At 32.4% G+C, this 11,766-nt stretch overlaps 1 protein-coding gene and 3 long non-coding RNA genes across 14 annotated transcripts; 1 reads left to right on the forward strand and 3 right to left on the reverse strand.

Annotated features, from left to right (window-relative positions):
* Positions 1-86: 86 nt before the first annotated feature.
* On the forward strand, positions 87-3,080 carry LOC145120702 (uncharacterized). 3 transcript variants are annotated; one of them, XR_013714316.1, is made up of 7 exons: positions 87-352; positions 508-691; positions 775-1,034; positions 1,971-2,071; positions 2,221-2,270; positions 2,549-2,650; positions 2,748-3,080. It is a non-coding gene; the product is annotated as an uncharacterized LOC145120702 (long non-coding RNA). The 3 variants fall into 3 exon arrangements; XR_013714315.1 differs by having other exon boundaries at positions 87-691; positions 789-1,034; positions 2,748-3,079; XR_013714314.1 differs by having other exon boundaries at positions 87-691; positions 2,748-3,078.
* Positions 3,081-3,483: 403 nt separating this feature from the next.
* Positions 3,484-6,033, reverse strand: LOC145119089 (uncharacterized). Of its 4 annotated transcripts, XR_013713668.1 has the most exons (5): positions 5,467-6,033; positions 5,174-5,271; positions 4,880-4,950; positions 4,280-4,762; positions 3,484-3,876 (listed from the first exon to the last, which is right to left on the reverse strand). It is a non-coding gene; the product is annotated as an uncharacterized LOC145119089 (long non-coding RNA). The 4 variants fall into 4 exon arrangements; XR_013713666.1 differs by having other exon boundaries at positions 4,280-4,950; positions 5,488-6,033; XR_013713667.1 differs by having other exon boundaries at positions 4,639-4,950.
* A 1,783-nt stretch (positions 6,034-7,816) lies between these two features.
* LOC145119114 (uncharacterized) lies at positions 7,817-9,947 on the reverse strand. Of its 6 annotated transcripts, none has more exons than XR_013713681.1 (6): positions 9,757-9,947; positions 9,531-9,653; positions 9,371-9,426; positions 9,123-9,272; positions 8,721-8,794; positions 7,817-8,103 (listed from the first exon to the last, which is right to left on the reverse strand). It is a non-coding gene; the product is annotated as an uncharacterized LOC145119114 (long non-coding RNA). The 6 variants fall into 6 exon arrangements; XR_013713679.1 differs by having other exon boundaries at positions 9,531-9,680; XR_013713683.1 differs by having other exon boundaries at positions 9,753-9,947.
* A 431-nt stretch (positions 9,948-10,378) lies between these two features.
* Positions 10,379-11,471, reverse strand: LOC145122651 (L-type lectin-domain containing receptor kinase S.6-like). The gene has a single exon (XM_079058212.1). The coding sequence runs from the start codon at positions 11,382-11,384 to the stop codon at positions 10,428-10,430; it is 957 nt and encodes a 318-aa protein (XP_078914338.1). The 5' UTR covers positions 11,385-11,471; the 3' UTR covers positions 10,379-10,427.
* Between the last annotated feature and the right edge of the window lie 295 nt (positions 11,472-11,766).

Here is an 11,766-nt window from a genome sequence, read left to right on the forward strand (position 1 = left end):
ACACGTGTTGTGGTTAGAGTGAAGGTACTGTTCATCATTTACACGGGTCGTCTTCTCCTTTTCCTTTACCGCATCCTGTACCTTCCCACAGTCTCTGCCTTCTCCACCGCTAATCTTAACTTCTACCACTTCAGACCATCCGTTCTCTTCCAATCGCATGATGCTCTTTCGCTCTCCTTTGCCCTCAATCAACCTTCGTCCCGTCCTCCTTCTATCTCCCCAAATTCCACCGTCCTCTTCCGATCTCTGTTCATAGCGGACAACCACCAGTGCGATTCCCAGAAAACCTTTACCTCTACATCGATTGAAGGAGAATCTGTGTCAAATTTGCCCTCCGACTTCTCCACTACTGGTACATATTTTCTATCTTATCAATTTCTTTCCTTCTCCTCTATACCCCAAAATCCGATTCTTTTATTTCGTGGGCTTCATTTCAGAAGTTAGCAAATCCCAAGTAAGTTCATCATTTGCACTGTACAATGATTTCAATTTATGTGGTTTCTTAAGCTCGGATCTACATGAGTGCTCCAGTAAAGGGGAAATCTGGATAGATGATTCTGAGCCCTATTTTTCGACTTGAGGATTGTCTATTACTTTTCACTCTGAAAATTTGTTGTCCGCTACCCTCTTTGTCCAACAGTTGTTCGAACGGGATTTCTAACCTTCTGTGTCGATGAAGCACCTCAACCAGGTAGAATACTGAAAGTTCCGGTTATAAAAAAGATGTTTCTGTTATTAATTTGTATGTAGTAATTATTTGTTCATCTATTTTAGGGCTTTTTGTATAGGGGGACCACCAACACAGGAAGCAAGAATCAATGACGACTAATGATACCTTCACAGCAGAATGGAGGTGCATCCTTCTCTTTCTTTCTCTATACTCTCTCTGATATAATTTCTTATCATCACCACTAGAAATCACCAGTACGTCGAGGGTTTGAAGCGACACCTCTTGCAAGGGGTTGCTTCTCTTTGTTTCGCCATCAGCACGCCACCGACCTCCACTTGCTATTTGGTTTTGATAACCAATTGAGGTACATATCAGAATATTGCTCTAAAAACTTAGGGCTTCTGCATTTCTACCTTTTCAGCTTTTGCTTTCTTGACGGAATTCAAGTTCATTTTTAGAACCTTTTGAGGTATATCATATTTCATGTTCAGGTTTTTACAAAACTTCTGATCATTAAGTTCATCCATTGTTTATCATTTGTTAACAGCTTTTGGTGAAGGCCTAAGCTTTTTCTTGAATCATATTATTTGAAATATTTTTATTGATGGAATGCTTTCTCATTGACTAAATATGAGTTGGTAAAATTGTTAGATGTCGGTTTCACCCAAGTCATGTTGGCACTTGGCAGCATCTCTCATTGGTGACATTGCTTCTCCACCGTATCAAACTATAAGAAGCTTATTATGTTTCTCTAATCTGAAACTGTTTTCTTATGATTTCTGATTCGTCTACTATATGCTGATAACAAGATTCCAACATTCAACTGTTGTTCTTTTTCATTCCATCATGAAAGGAAAGGAAAAAGTGCAATGTAACCTATTTTTATAATGTAATTTTCAATGACACATATCCTTAGAATTTCTTTTACTATTTTAATTAAGTTACTATTTTGTTTATTAAAAATAACTTACTGATATGAGTTTTAGAGTAAATTACAAATTTGGTCCTTATGCTTAAATAAAATTTGCAAGTTCATTCCAAATTTTAATTTTAAGTGTAGTATAGGTACCAAATTTGTAGTTTACTCTAATTTCTATTATACCTTATTTTGGTTCGGTAAGCTTCTATTATCTTTAAACAGACTCTAATTCCATTTCTATTCCGTTATTTTGAATCATGGAGCATGTTCTTTTTTATCCTGACAAATCATGAGAGGCAAGATATTGTGTTCTAAATTCTAATCATTATGTACAACCCTTTTTAATTTAGGAAATTAATCAATTGGAATTTGTGTATGCAGAACAAGATGAAGGCTTAGAGAAACTGGAGGAGACAGTGATAAGAACCAAACATATTGCTTTAGCAGTCAATGAAGAACTTAACCTGCACACTAGACTCATTGTATGCCCTTCTATCTTTTTCATTCCATTTTTACTTAGTGTTTGGTATTCAGTTATTGAAAGAGGAAATGCAATGGAGCAATGCAACAGACCTTTTTTCCAATATGTTTTCTATTGAGCCTCTGAAAGTGATCTACTTATGTTACACAGGATGATCTCATCTGGATGAACATGTAGAAATTACAGAATCTCGACACAAGGTAAACTCTTTTATGTAAAACGTGTATAAAAAGCTTTCAGTTTTTTAAAATCTTTTTACAATTTATATTTGGGAAAAAAAAAACAGAGAATTAAAAGAGGTACAATTAATTCATTCTTTTGTAAAAATTGAATATTCAATCGTTCTAATTATCCAGTTAATGTTATATTTGTAATTCATTTGCTTCTATGACTTTGCCTAGGTATGTCATAACATGGCTATTTGCCTGATGATAATTATCCCGATCGTTGATTAATCATGTATTTTTTTTCCTGTTAGGTTACATTTCCTTTTGATTGTAACTCTCCCACCTCTAATTACTTTTCCGGTTTTGGTTTTGGAGTTGACTAGGACCATTGCATTGAAGTGGATGCTGATAAGGTCGATTACTTTAATTTGGTCGCTTTTTATACTTTATTTTTCTTTTTAAATGGGCAATTAGTTTTTTAAATTTTGATTAAAATATGATTATTTGCAGGGTTTAATGTTGAGAGTAATGTTTATTCATTTACTTGCTTTTTGGCGGCCGAAGATTAGCAATAGATGCGAACGTGCAAGATTGTTGTAGAATATTAACTTCAATTTATTTTTGGTTGTGATTTCCGGAAGCATTAGCCACTAATATCGGTTTGAACACATGAAAATTATATTCGAAAAGATGCTACAAATTACCAAATAAAGTGATAAACACATCAGCCCTTTTTGAAACCAAAGTAACCAATATCGTATACCGTAACCAACCCCGCAACGTGGGATTCTTCCCTAGTTTAATTATAAACATTACATTTACATTTTATGATTTGTTGATTAACTTTTGTATTTTATTGGTATTAATGTAGAAGAAGATGGACAAAAGATTCTAATCCTGTTATTTAAGCTAAAGTAGAAAGTATGATTTTTGAATCTAGATGGTGGAATATTTTGAAATGTATTTTATAAATTATTTTTTTGCATATTTTTATTTGTTACGATGTTATATCGTAATGATAGAGTTATCTAAAAATCTTAAATGTTGTATTTTAGTAATACGTTGGATAGGAAAAATTTTAAAAATATTTAAATATTAAGAAACAATTTAAAAAAATACGCGTATCAAAATTAAAGCTAATATTTATTTTTTTAGTAAGTTTATAGTTTGTATCAAGGCGACATGTGTTTGAAAAATATAATTTAAAAAGTTTAAATACTAGCAAAGTTTATTTGATTCCTAGATATCATCATAATATGATTTTTTTTCTTTGGTAATTAAAATATGGTGATTTACAATCTTCCTATGGTATTTTTTAATTAAAGAGAGAGCACCAAATATCCCCTGCAAACATTTTTTTTTTTTTACCACAAGAGTCCGCTTTTTCCGGTTCTAGAACCTAAACCGGTTCTTTTTGGTTCCAAAGCAAATTGCTCATATTTTTCGATCCTTCCCAGTTAATACCTGAACCGGAGCCGGTCTCGTATTCATATAATCGGTCTGGTTTTCGGTTCCTATTTTTTGGTCATATTTGATTTTCGGTTCAGGCCGGTTCCGGACAAGTATCCATCCCTAGTTGGCCTGGTCTAAGCATAAGCGTAAAAGTCCTGAACGGTTGCAGGAAAGAGGCACCATCCACCTGATGACATTACCGGTTGATATTAGATAATTCCATGAAAATATTAATTCTTCACATTATAAAGGGAAGAAAGCATCAATGTGTGACTTTGTTAAGAAATAATTCAAGTGAAGAGCATCATGTTTTTCATTATTAACTACTCAATATTAATTCTTATTATGAAGCATGCATTGATACAACTCGTACCACACTAACTCTTGAAGAAGAAGAAAAGATTATATTATTATTACAAATTCATCCACAAAACAACATCTATTGTTTCTGATATGAAAGTCCAAAATCTGAAAATCAGGTTATAAAAGTTCATCAGGAGCAACATTTTTCATTACACACATGATAAAAGTTATTAAAATATATGAAAAAAATTCAGAATAATATACATGAGAACTGGAAATGTGCTTACATTATTTCGCTTAATAAAGTCTTGAAACTACTCAAAGCATCTTGCATCAGCTTTAAAACTTGGATAATTTACATCTTCTTAATCATGTAGCCATTATCAGTAGAGTAGAGTATTGATTGTTAATACATTACATATTTCCAATTAATAAATTGGAATTAGTTGGCATTTATCACATGTCGTGTTGCTTTTCTACCCAAAACTTCCAACCATGGTGAAACTTGATTTTTCAAATAGATAAGGTTATCAAGAACTTAGCAGAAATTGATAAAAATTAAAAAGTAATTGTAAATTGATTCCTTCATGAAATATCTCCTAAGGAAATTGTAATTTTAGTAGAAACAAATATAGATAGCACTTACCTCAAGCATTATAACACAACATGGTTGTTGCCGTGCATCCTTTGTTCAAGAAAAAGCTATTAGTTGCATGCTTTGCATTAAACCAAAAGATTTCACAAGGTGCTATTAGTTGTTGCCCTGCATCCTTTGTTCAACAACCAATAACTTTTTACTGATGATTTTGATTCTTTCAGGAAATTTATTTAGACTAAAGAAACATGTATAAACTCAATTGAGAAATTGGCCAGTCAAACCTACATACCTTTTGCCGCGAGCTCCAAGCCCATTCTCTCAAAACCAGTCAAACCTACATACATTCAAATTATCTTTAACCTGGAAAATAACAAAAATACCATATTAATAAATCGCATAGAAATGAGTATGTTCTGTACAAAAAATTAGATCCCCTGATCAAATCATAGAAAGAAAATCAATAGGCAATAAATGTAATTCTTCATCAATTCTATAAATATACAAACCATTACATCCATTAATATATGCAAGTAATAGTGATTAAATATCATTTTAGTAAAATGGTTGATTTACTTATAGTTACCTTTTATTGTGAGGGATCTCCACTGAACTTCAATAACATCATCACAGTTCTTGGGTGCAGGTTCAAGCTAGAAATAACCATTTTTTGCAGTACCTTCACTGTTATTAATTAAGAAAAAATCTTTATATTAGACATTTTAACAAACAGGTAAAAGGCTTTCATCTTCTGCAAATTATGAGATTTTTTCCGAATTTCTCGCTCCCTGGTTACAAAAGAACTTCAAAATTATGATACTGCCTTTTTCATAGTGAGGGAAGGGAAGGGAAGGAGAGATTATCAGCCAATGTGCATACCTTTCTTCTTGGTTTACTTACTTTTGTTCTCATCTTTTCAAGTTTGTTGTTATCAAGGGGCTCTGGACTTTGAGCTTGTTCTTCCTGCATAGGTGACTCATCTGCTTCTTCATCTAAAGTAACTTCAAGAGGAAGAACATAATCTTCATCTTCAGATGCATCAGAATTATGAATTTCTTGTGTTTCAATATCAAAATATGATCCCTTCATTCCTAAAGAGATTCTTTGTCTCTCTTGATCAGCCTAATCACAAATTAAAAACAGAAATATGTCAATTGACAAGCTAATAAGTGATCATCCTCAACAATATGGACACAAGCTACTGCAGCCACTCTTGGTCCCACTGCAGGATTCCCAGCTTGGAAAGCTCTCTCCCTGGTAACACTTTGAATGATGGTGTTTATTTAGAGTTTGATTGATGGAAACACTTCAGGTGAATACGTCGTCATCACCAAATTCGGGATGCGGGCTGTGTTTATGACACTGTGGTCTTCTTCATAATCCTCATCGCCATATTCGTGGTGGTGCTGGGGTTGCGGTCTAGGTTCTGGGGACTGTTGGGTTTAATTCTGACTTAGTCAGAATATGACCGGGTCTTTGGGAAATAAATGAGGACCTTTTCTTTAGGAGTAATTAATTAGTTGTTTAGTATTTAAAATATTGATTAGGTGGCAGTAGAGTGGGTTATCTCCTCTTTTATATATATATATATATATATATATATATATATATATATATATATATATATATATATATATATATATATATATATATATATATATATATATATACTAGGTTATAGCCCGTGGAAACCACGGGTTTTTTTATAATTAATTTTTTTACTCTTAAAAAATCATAATTATTAATCAATTATTTTAAATAAATTATTAATTAAGAGATTTATGTTTTTATTTATGTAACATTATAACTGTTTATTAAAAAAAAATTTAAATTACTTTTCAAGATATATGAAACAATTTTTATTTGTGATTTAATGAACAATAAATGATATTCTACCAAAAGTTGAAGCTTTCTATCATATTATGTACCAACATACAAAACATTCACAATCGGCGAAATGATAAAAAGGACATAAAAATGGTGAAAATATCAAATTGACCACAATCGTATAAATGTTAGTTTTCAGTTAAAAACTTATATTTTTATACTTTACATACTAAAAAGTACACTAAGAATGATATTAAAATTAAAAAATAATTAAGTATTCGAAAAACTCCAATACCACAAAACCAATAACATACTTGTTTAAATCCGTAGAAACCACGGTTAAGGAAAAAAAATGATTTCTAATGAAAAACGTTACTCAAAAAAATCGATCACTAACAATTTATCATAACCACACTTTTCAAATGTGATCGTTCATTAATAATAATAATAATAATAACAATAATAATAATAATAATACAAACCAAATAATGCATAAAACTTTTACAAACTATCATTTCATAGTAAAATAAATAATTATACTCTTCGTTCTCTATCAAGTTCCATTTGATAAATGCATGTCATGCTAGTCTGGTTTTATAAAATGTAAATTCCTCATTGAAGTAGTAGTTGCACAAAATCAATTGAATTTGTTTGTTTTTTATATTGACCAGCACACATGTGCCTATTGACTATACTGATGTTGGGCATATTGAGTGTGGATATTTGCTACTGCAATGACTTTTGAAATTAACATTACTTTAGACAATATATATATATATATATATATATATATATATATATATATATATATATATATATATATATATATATATATATTATACTATAAAATACAATTTTAATTTTTAAAGATAAGTTGTAATTAAAATTCATAAATCTTTTTATCATTTTATTTATCGGATCTACCCATAAAAAATTCCAAAAAGGAAAATCCACATGCATTTAGTACAAGTCGTATAATCAGTACCATACATGATATCTACAAAATACCATTTCCAAATTCCCGGTCTCTTTTTCTACAATTCCAATACTCGATTAATTCTAAGATGCAAAAGTGGTACTCCAATTTGGAAAATCATATGATCTTTCATTAAGTCCTTAATCAACCAAGAAGAATTCTTTGCCAAATTCCATAAAAAACAATTGGCTTTAAGACTTATAATGAAGCCGAATGAAACACATCCATCATAGTATCTCACACATCTATCAACTATTACAACTAAAAGACCATGTTTCTTCTGAATTAAACAAACTCACGTTTTCTTGCATTAATCCTACTCCATGGAAAACTCCCTTACAAACCTGGATCAATTTTCTTTTGGTAAAGATTACCAAATTGCCCTTTAACAAACTTGCCTCTCCACACCTTAATATAATATCACCATTCAAACAACAAAAAAAACACCAACCTTTTCACAAATTTTATATCAATAATGCCCACCATAAAAATCTTCAAACATATCTATAAATATAACAGATAGTTATTAATAGAAATAACCAAACACCCAATTACAGAAAGACAAAATTACCCCTCATCTCAATCAATACACCATTTTTTGTATAAATATCTATCTTCTAAAAATTCAAAGAGACTCAACTACTAACTTTCTGGTTAGCATTCCATGGCCCTTGCTTTTGGTAGAGATAGTGATGGCTATTGGAGATTAGGACCTGGATATAGGAAACATGATATATATATATATATATATATATATATATATATATATATATATATATATATATATATATATATATAGTAAATCTTGGAGTCAAAAGGATCAAAAACAATGGGTACAGGCTATTGGATCTAAAGAAAAGGAATAAATCTTTTTTATGTTAAGTTTTCATTACAGGCGTTGTAATGGATTTAATAGCAAGTGATTAAGAAACAGCAAGCACATGTAAGTACCCACTTGAGTTTAAGTGCTGTGTAATGGTGGTAAGTATCAACTTGATTCATTTAGTTTATTAAAAAATTTGATCATTTGTGAAATATCATTTGGGGTAACAATCATTTTTTTAAAAAGATGCACTCCAAAATTAAAGACTAACTATATATCTTGATTCATTCCACAAAATTGACAAGCAAGCCTTGGGTTCTATCTTGATTTTTGAATAACCCCTACACCATCATTTACTCAAGGTTCATTTATAGCCCAAAAGAAATCATCAGTTCAAACTACAATAATAAATATATTTTACTTAGTATCAAGCAATTCGAAATTTGAGTAAAGTCAGTGTGATTTAAATCTTGTTGTTAAAAAAAGGTAATAGAGTAGCATGCTTACCTTTTTTCTTTTCAGCCCTGTAATCTCATTTCCCTTTCATTCTACTACTTTTTCAGAGTTGTATTTTCGTTCCCCTGTCATGTTATTATCATGTTATCAGAGGTAAAAAAAAAAAGCCATATGATTAAATAGTTGAGCGTGAATCACTTTATCATTCTTTTTGTTATGCAACATGAGAGTTATATTTTTGTAATTTGCACTAAAAGAGTTCATTATGTGATATATTAGCTAATACCATTTAAAAAATATAAATGACACAATAGTTTCCACAACTTCGTCTCTATATCTTATAAGTTAACAGTGGATAAAAACATGATCAGAAATATAATAGAAAAAGGAACACTACAATGAAGCATCATATCAAAGTATTAACAAAGCAAGGTTTACTTGGTGGATAATAACCTCGACAAAGCCTGCTTTTATCATATGCTCTCTGGTTCTTGCAATGAGAAAGATGATCATCCATAGACTTGTTAGAAGCAGGTATTGGTTTGTGTGTTGGTATGTCATCTGGACGTTCTCTTTTCAACCTTTGCTTGTTTTCTTCGCTATCTGGATTCAAGAAGGCAGATTCAATAGTTTAGTCATGGTTCTTGCACATGCATATGTGATATGATACATTATACATACACATGTAAATAGCATATAACCTTAAATAGTTGTATTTCATTTAAGCATTTTCACAAACACTTGGCATACATGTAACCTAAATAGCGAGGAGAAATAAGAAAACGATCACTCAGAATGCTGAAACACATAACCATGGAATAGAGATGAGAATAAGATGGATCATGATATTATTGAACATACCTTCAAATTGTTTTAGGGTTTGAAACATACCCTTTTCTCCTCCTCGTCCGTCTTTCGAAAAGGAGATCAAATCAACCGCTAACGCCAAGGGATTTGGAAATCAGAAAATTTTAAGAACCAAATCTGGGAATCAATAATCAAATATCAAACCTGAGAAGGGAAAGAAACCATTACATGTAGTATGTGGTGGTTTATGATCGTAAACCAGCGAGAGAGAGAGACCTACTGTGTGTGTAAGTCTTTAGTCGTCATAAATGGTGTTCTTTCGTTGAGATGCTACCATTTTCTTGAGTAGAGAAACAGGTAGCAATGGTGGTTTTGACCAAAGAGAGAGGGAGCCAGCGATTGATGAGCGACTGGATTAGGGTTTCAAATTGATAAGCTGATGTCTCCCGATGATAACGAATGAATAAGAGGCACAAGGGTAGTTTGGGAAAATCACTTAAGTAATTTAGGCGGGATAAATTGCTTGGGGCGGGCTAATACAATGCCATGTGGAAAAATTGCTCTTATTTATATGTAACATATGCAGTTAGGCAAAGATGTAGTATTCAATGAGACTTGCCAATCTTCTTTCTATCATAGTGTGTGTTGTGTGTGTTTTTAAAGGATCTGAACCAACATGCGTCCTAGTTCCTCCATATCGAAACCAAAACGTAATTCAAATTGGCCGGCGAAATTACATAACAAATTCAAATCGCCAGGCGAAATTACATAACAATCGATGATATAAAACCAGTAAAATAGTAATATAGAACGTTTTCCATTAGTAATCAAACTTCTATTCCATTCCATTCCATTGAATTACAATCAAACTTTTATTCATCATTTGGATCAAATCAGGACAACATTATTTATCATATTATACTACTTTCATATCTACTTTCATATCTATCCCTAACCTGCATCATCAAAACTCACTCTAACTCTCTTAGCTTGACGAAGAGTGTAACTCCACACCGACCGGGATACGATAATCAAAGCAGGCACGCCAAAGAAAAAAAGCACATTAGTGATGGTGAAATCTATCAAATACCTTCTAGGACCTGGAAAACAAACATCACAAAATTCCGGCCCCGCAGCTTCTCCGGCGATGTAGGGAGATTCAGAACTCTTGAAATACCAACTATGAACGATATGACTGCTTGAACCTCCTCTATTGGAGGCGGTTAAGCCGACGAAGATATAACCAGTAAAGTACGTCGACAGATCCACTGGAACTGTTAGAATAGGATGGTGAGGTTTTGTAGATGAATACGACATCCAAATCTGAATTAAGGTATCAGGCTGAGAATATGAAATCCATGCTGTTATTTGTACGCCACTGGTCAACTTCATTCCATGTGTGTTTAGATCCACAGCAGCCATGGACATTAAAGAATTTATGTTGACTCCAACGTGATTTGCGTTTAAATCTGAGAAGACTTCATCATATGATGTATCAAATTCAAAAGCCACAAACGATAAATCGTGAAGTTTATCGGCGGGGAGTCCGAAGCTCCCACTGGACTCGGAAGCGAACAATGACGAATCGGAGGTAACTACCAAAGCCAGGCCGTCACCAGGCGGACATTGCCGTGGTTGACAGTTTACAGAGAACTGAAGTTTGGAATAGAAAAAACTAAAGGGCTGAAACGAATGATCTAGGAATTTTATGGGGATTGCATGGTGAATTCTGCCGGTTTGTGTTGCTGACCGGTGAACAGCACAGTGCATCTCCGTCAGGACGAGAGCGTCATCGTATTGAAAAGCCGTTCCGTGTTGAGTGAAGTTGGATCTGGGGACTTTGAAGGAAGGGATTATGGCAGAAACCTCAACAATCAGAAAGAGGAACAGGAACATCATGATTTTCATTGTGGAAAATGGATTTTGGAAAATGAAGCGGAGTGGTGGCCCTATATATACTGTAATAAAGAACTTTCCAGAGATGCGTAACAGAAATCCAACGGAGCTACAGAACGAAGGTGGTGTGTGTGTTTGCATGAACAATCAGGCGGCACCATTATCTAAATATTGAATTTCAAAAGGGATTTTCTATTATATCCCCCTGCTAACTTTTTCTATCCCATCCTATATATTTTATTAACTTATATTAAATGAAACCTGAAGATAATAATGATGATAATAATTAAAGTGGCGAAGGATGTATTCGATTTTGACGATATAAATATAAATGTTAAATATTTATCAATTAAGTATTAACGTTTAATTATATTTTATAAATTATTTTTATAGT

The sequence above is a fragment of the Lactuca virosa genome, chromosome 6 (assembly GCF_052849685.1).
Source record: "Lactuca virosa cultivar CGN04683 chromosome 6, Lactuca_virosa_CGN04683_v6, whole genome shotgun sequence".
NCBI classification, from domain to species: Eukaryota; Viridiplantae; Streptophyta; class Magnoliopsida; order Asterales; family Asteraceae; genus Lactuca; species Lactuca virosa.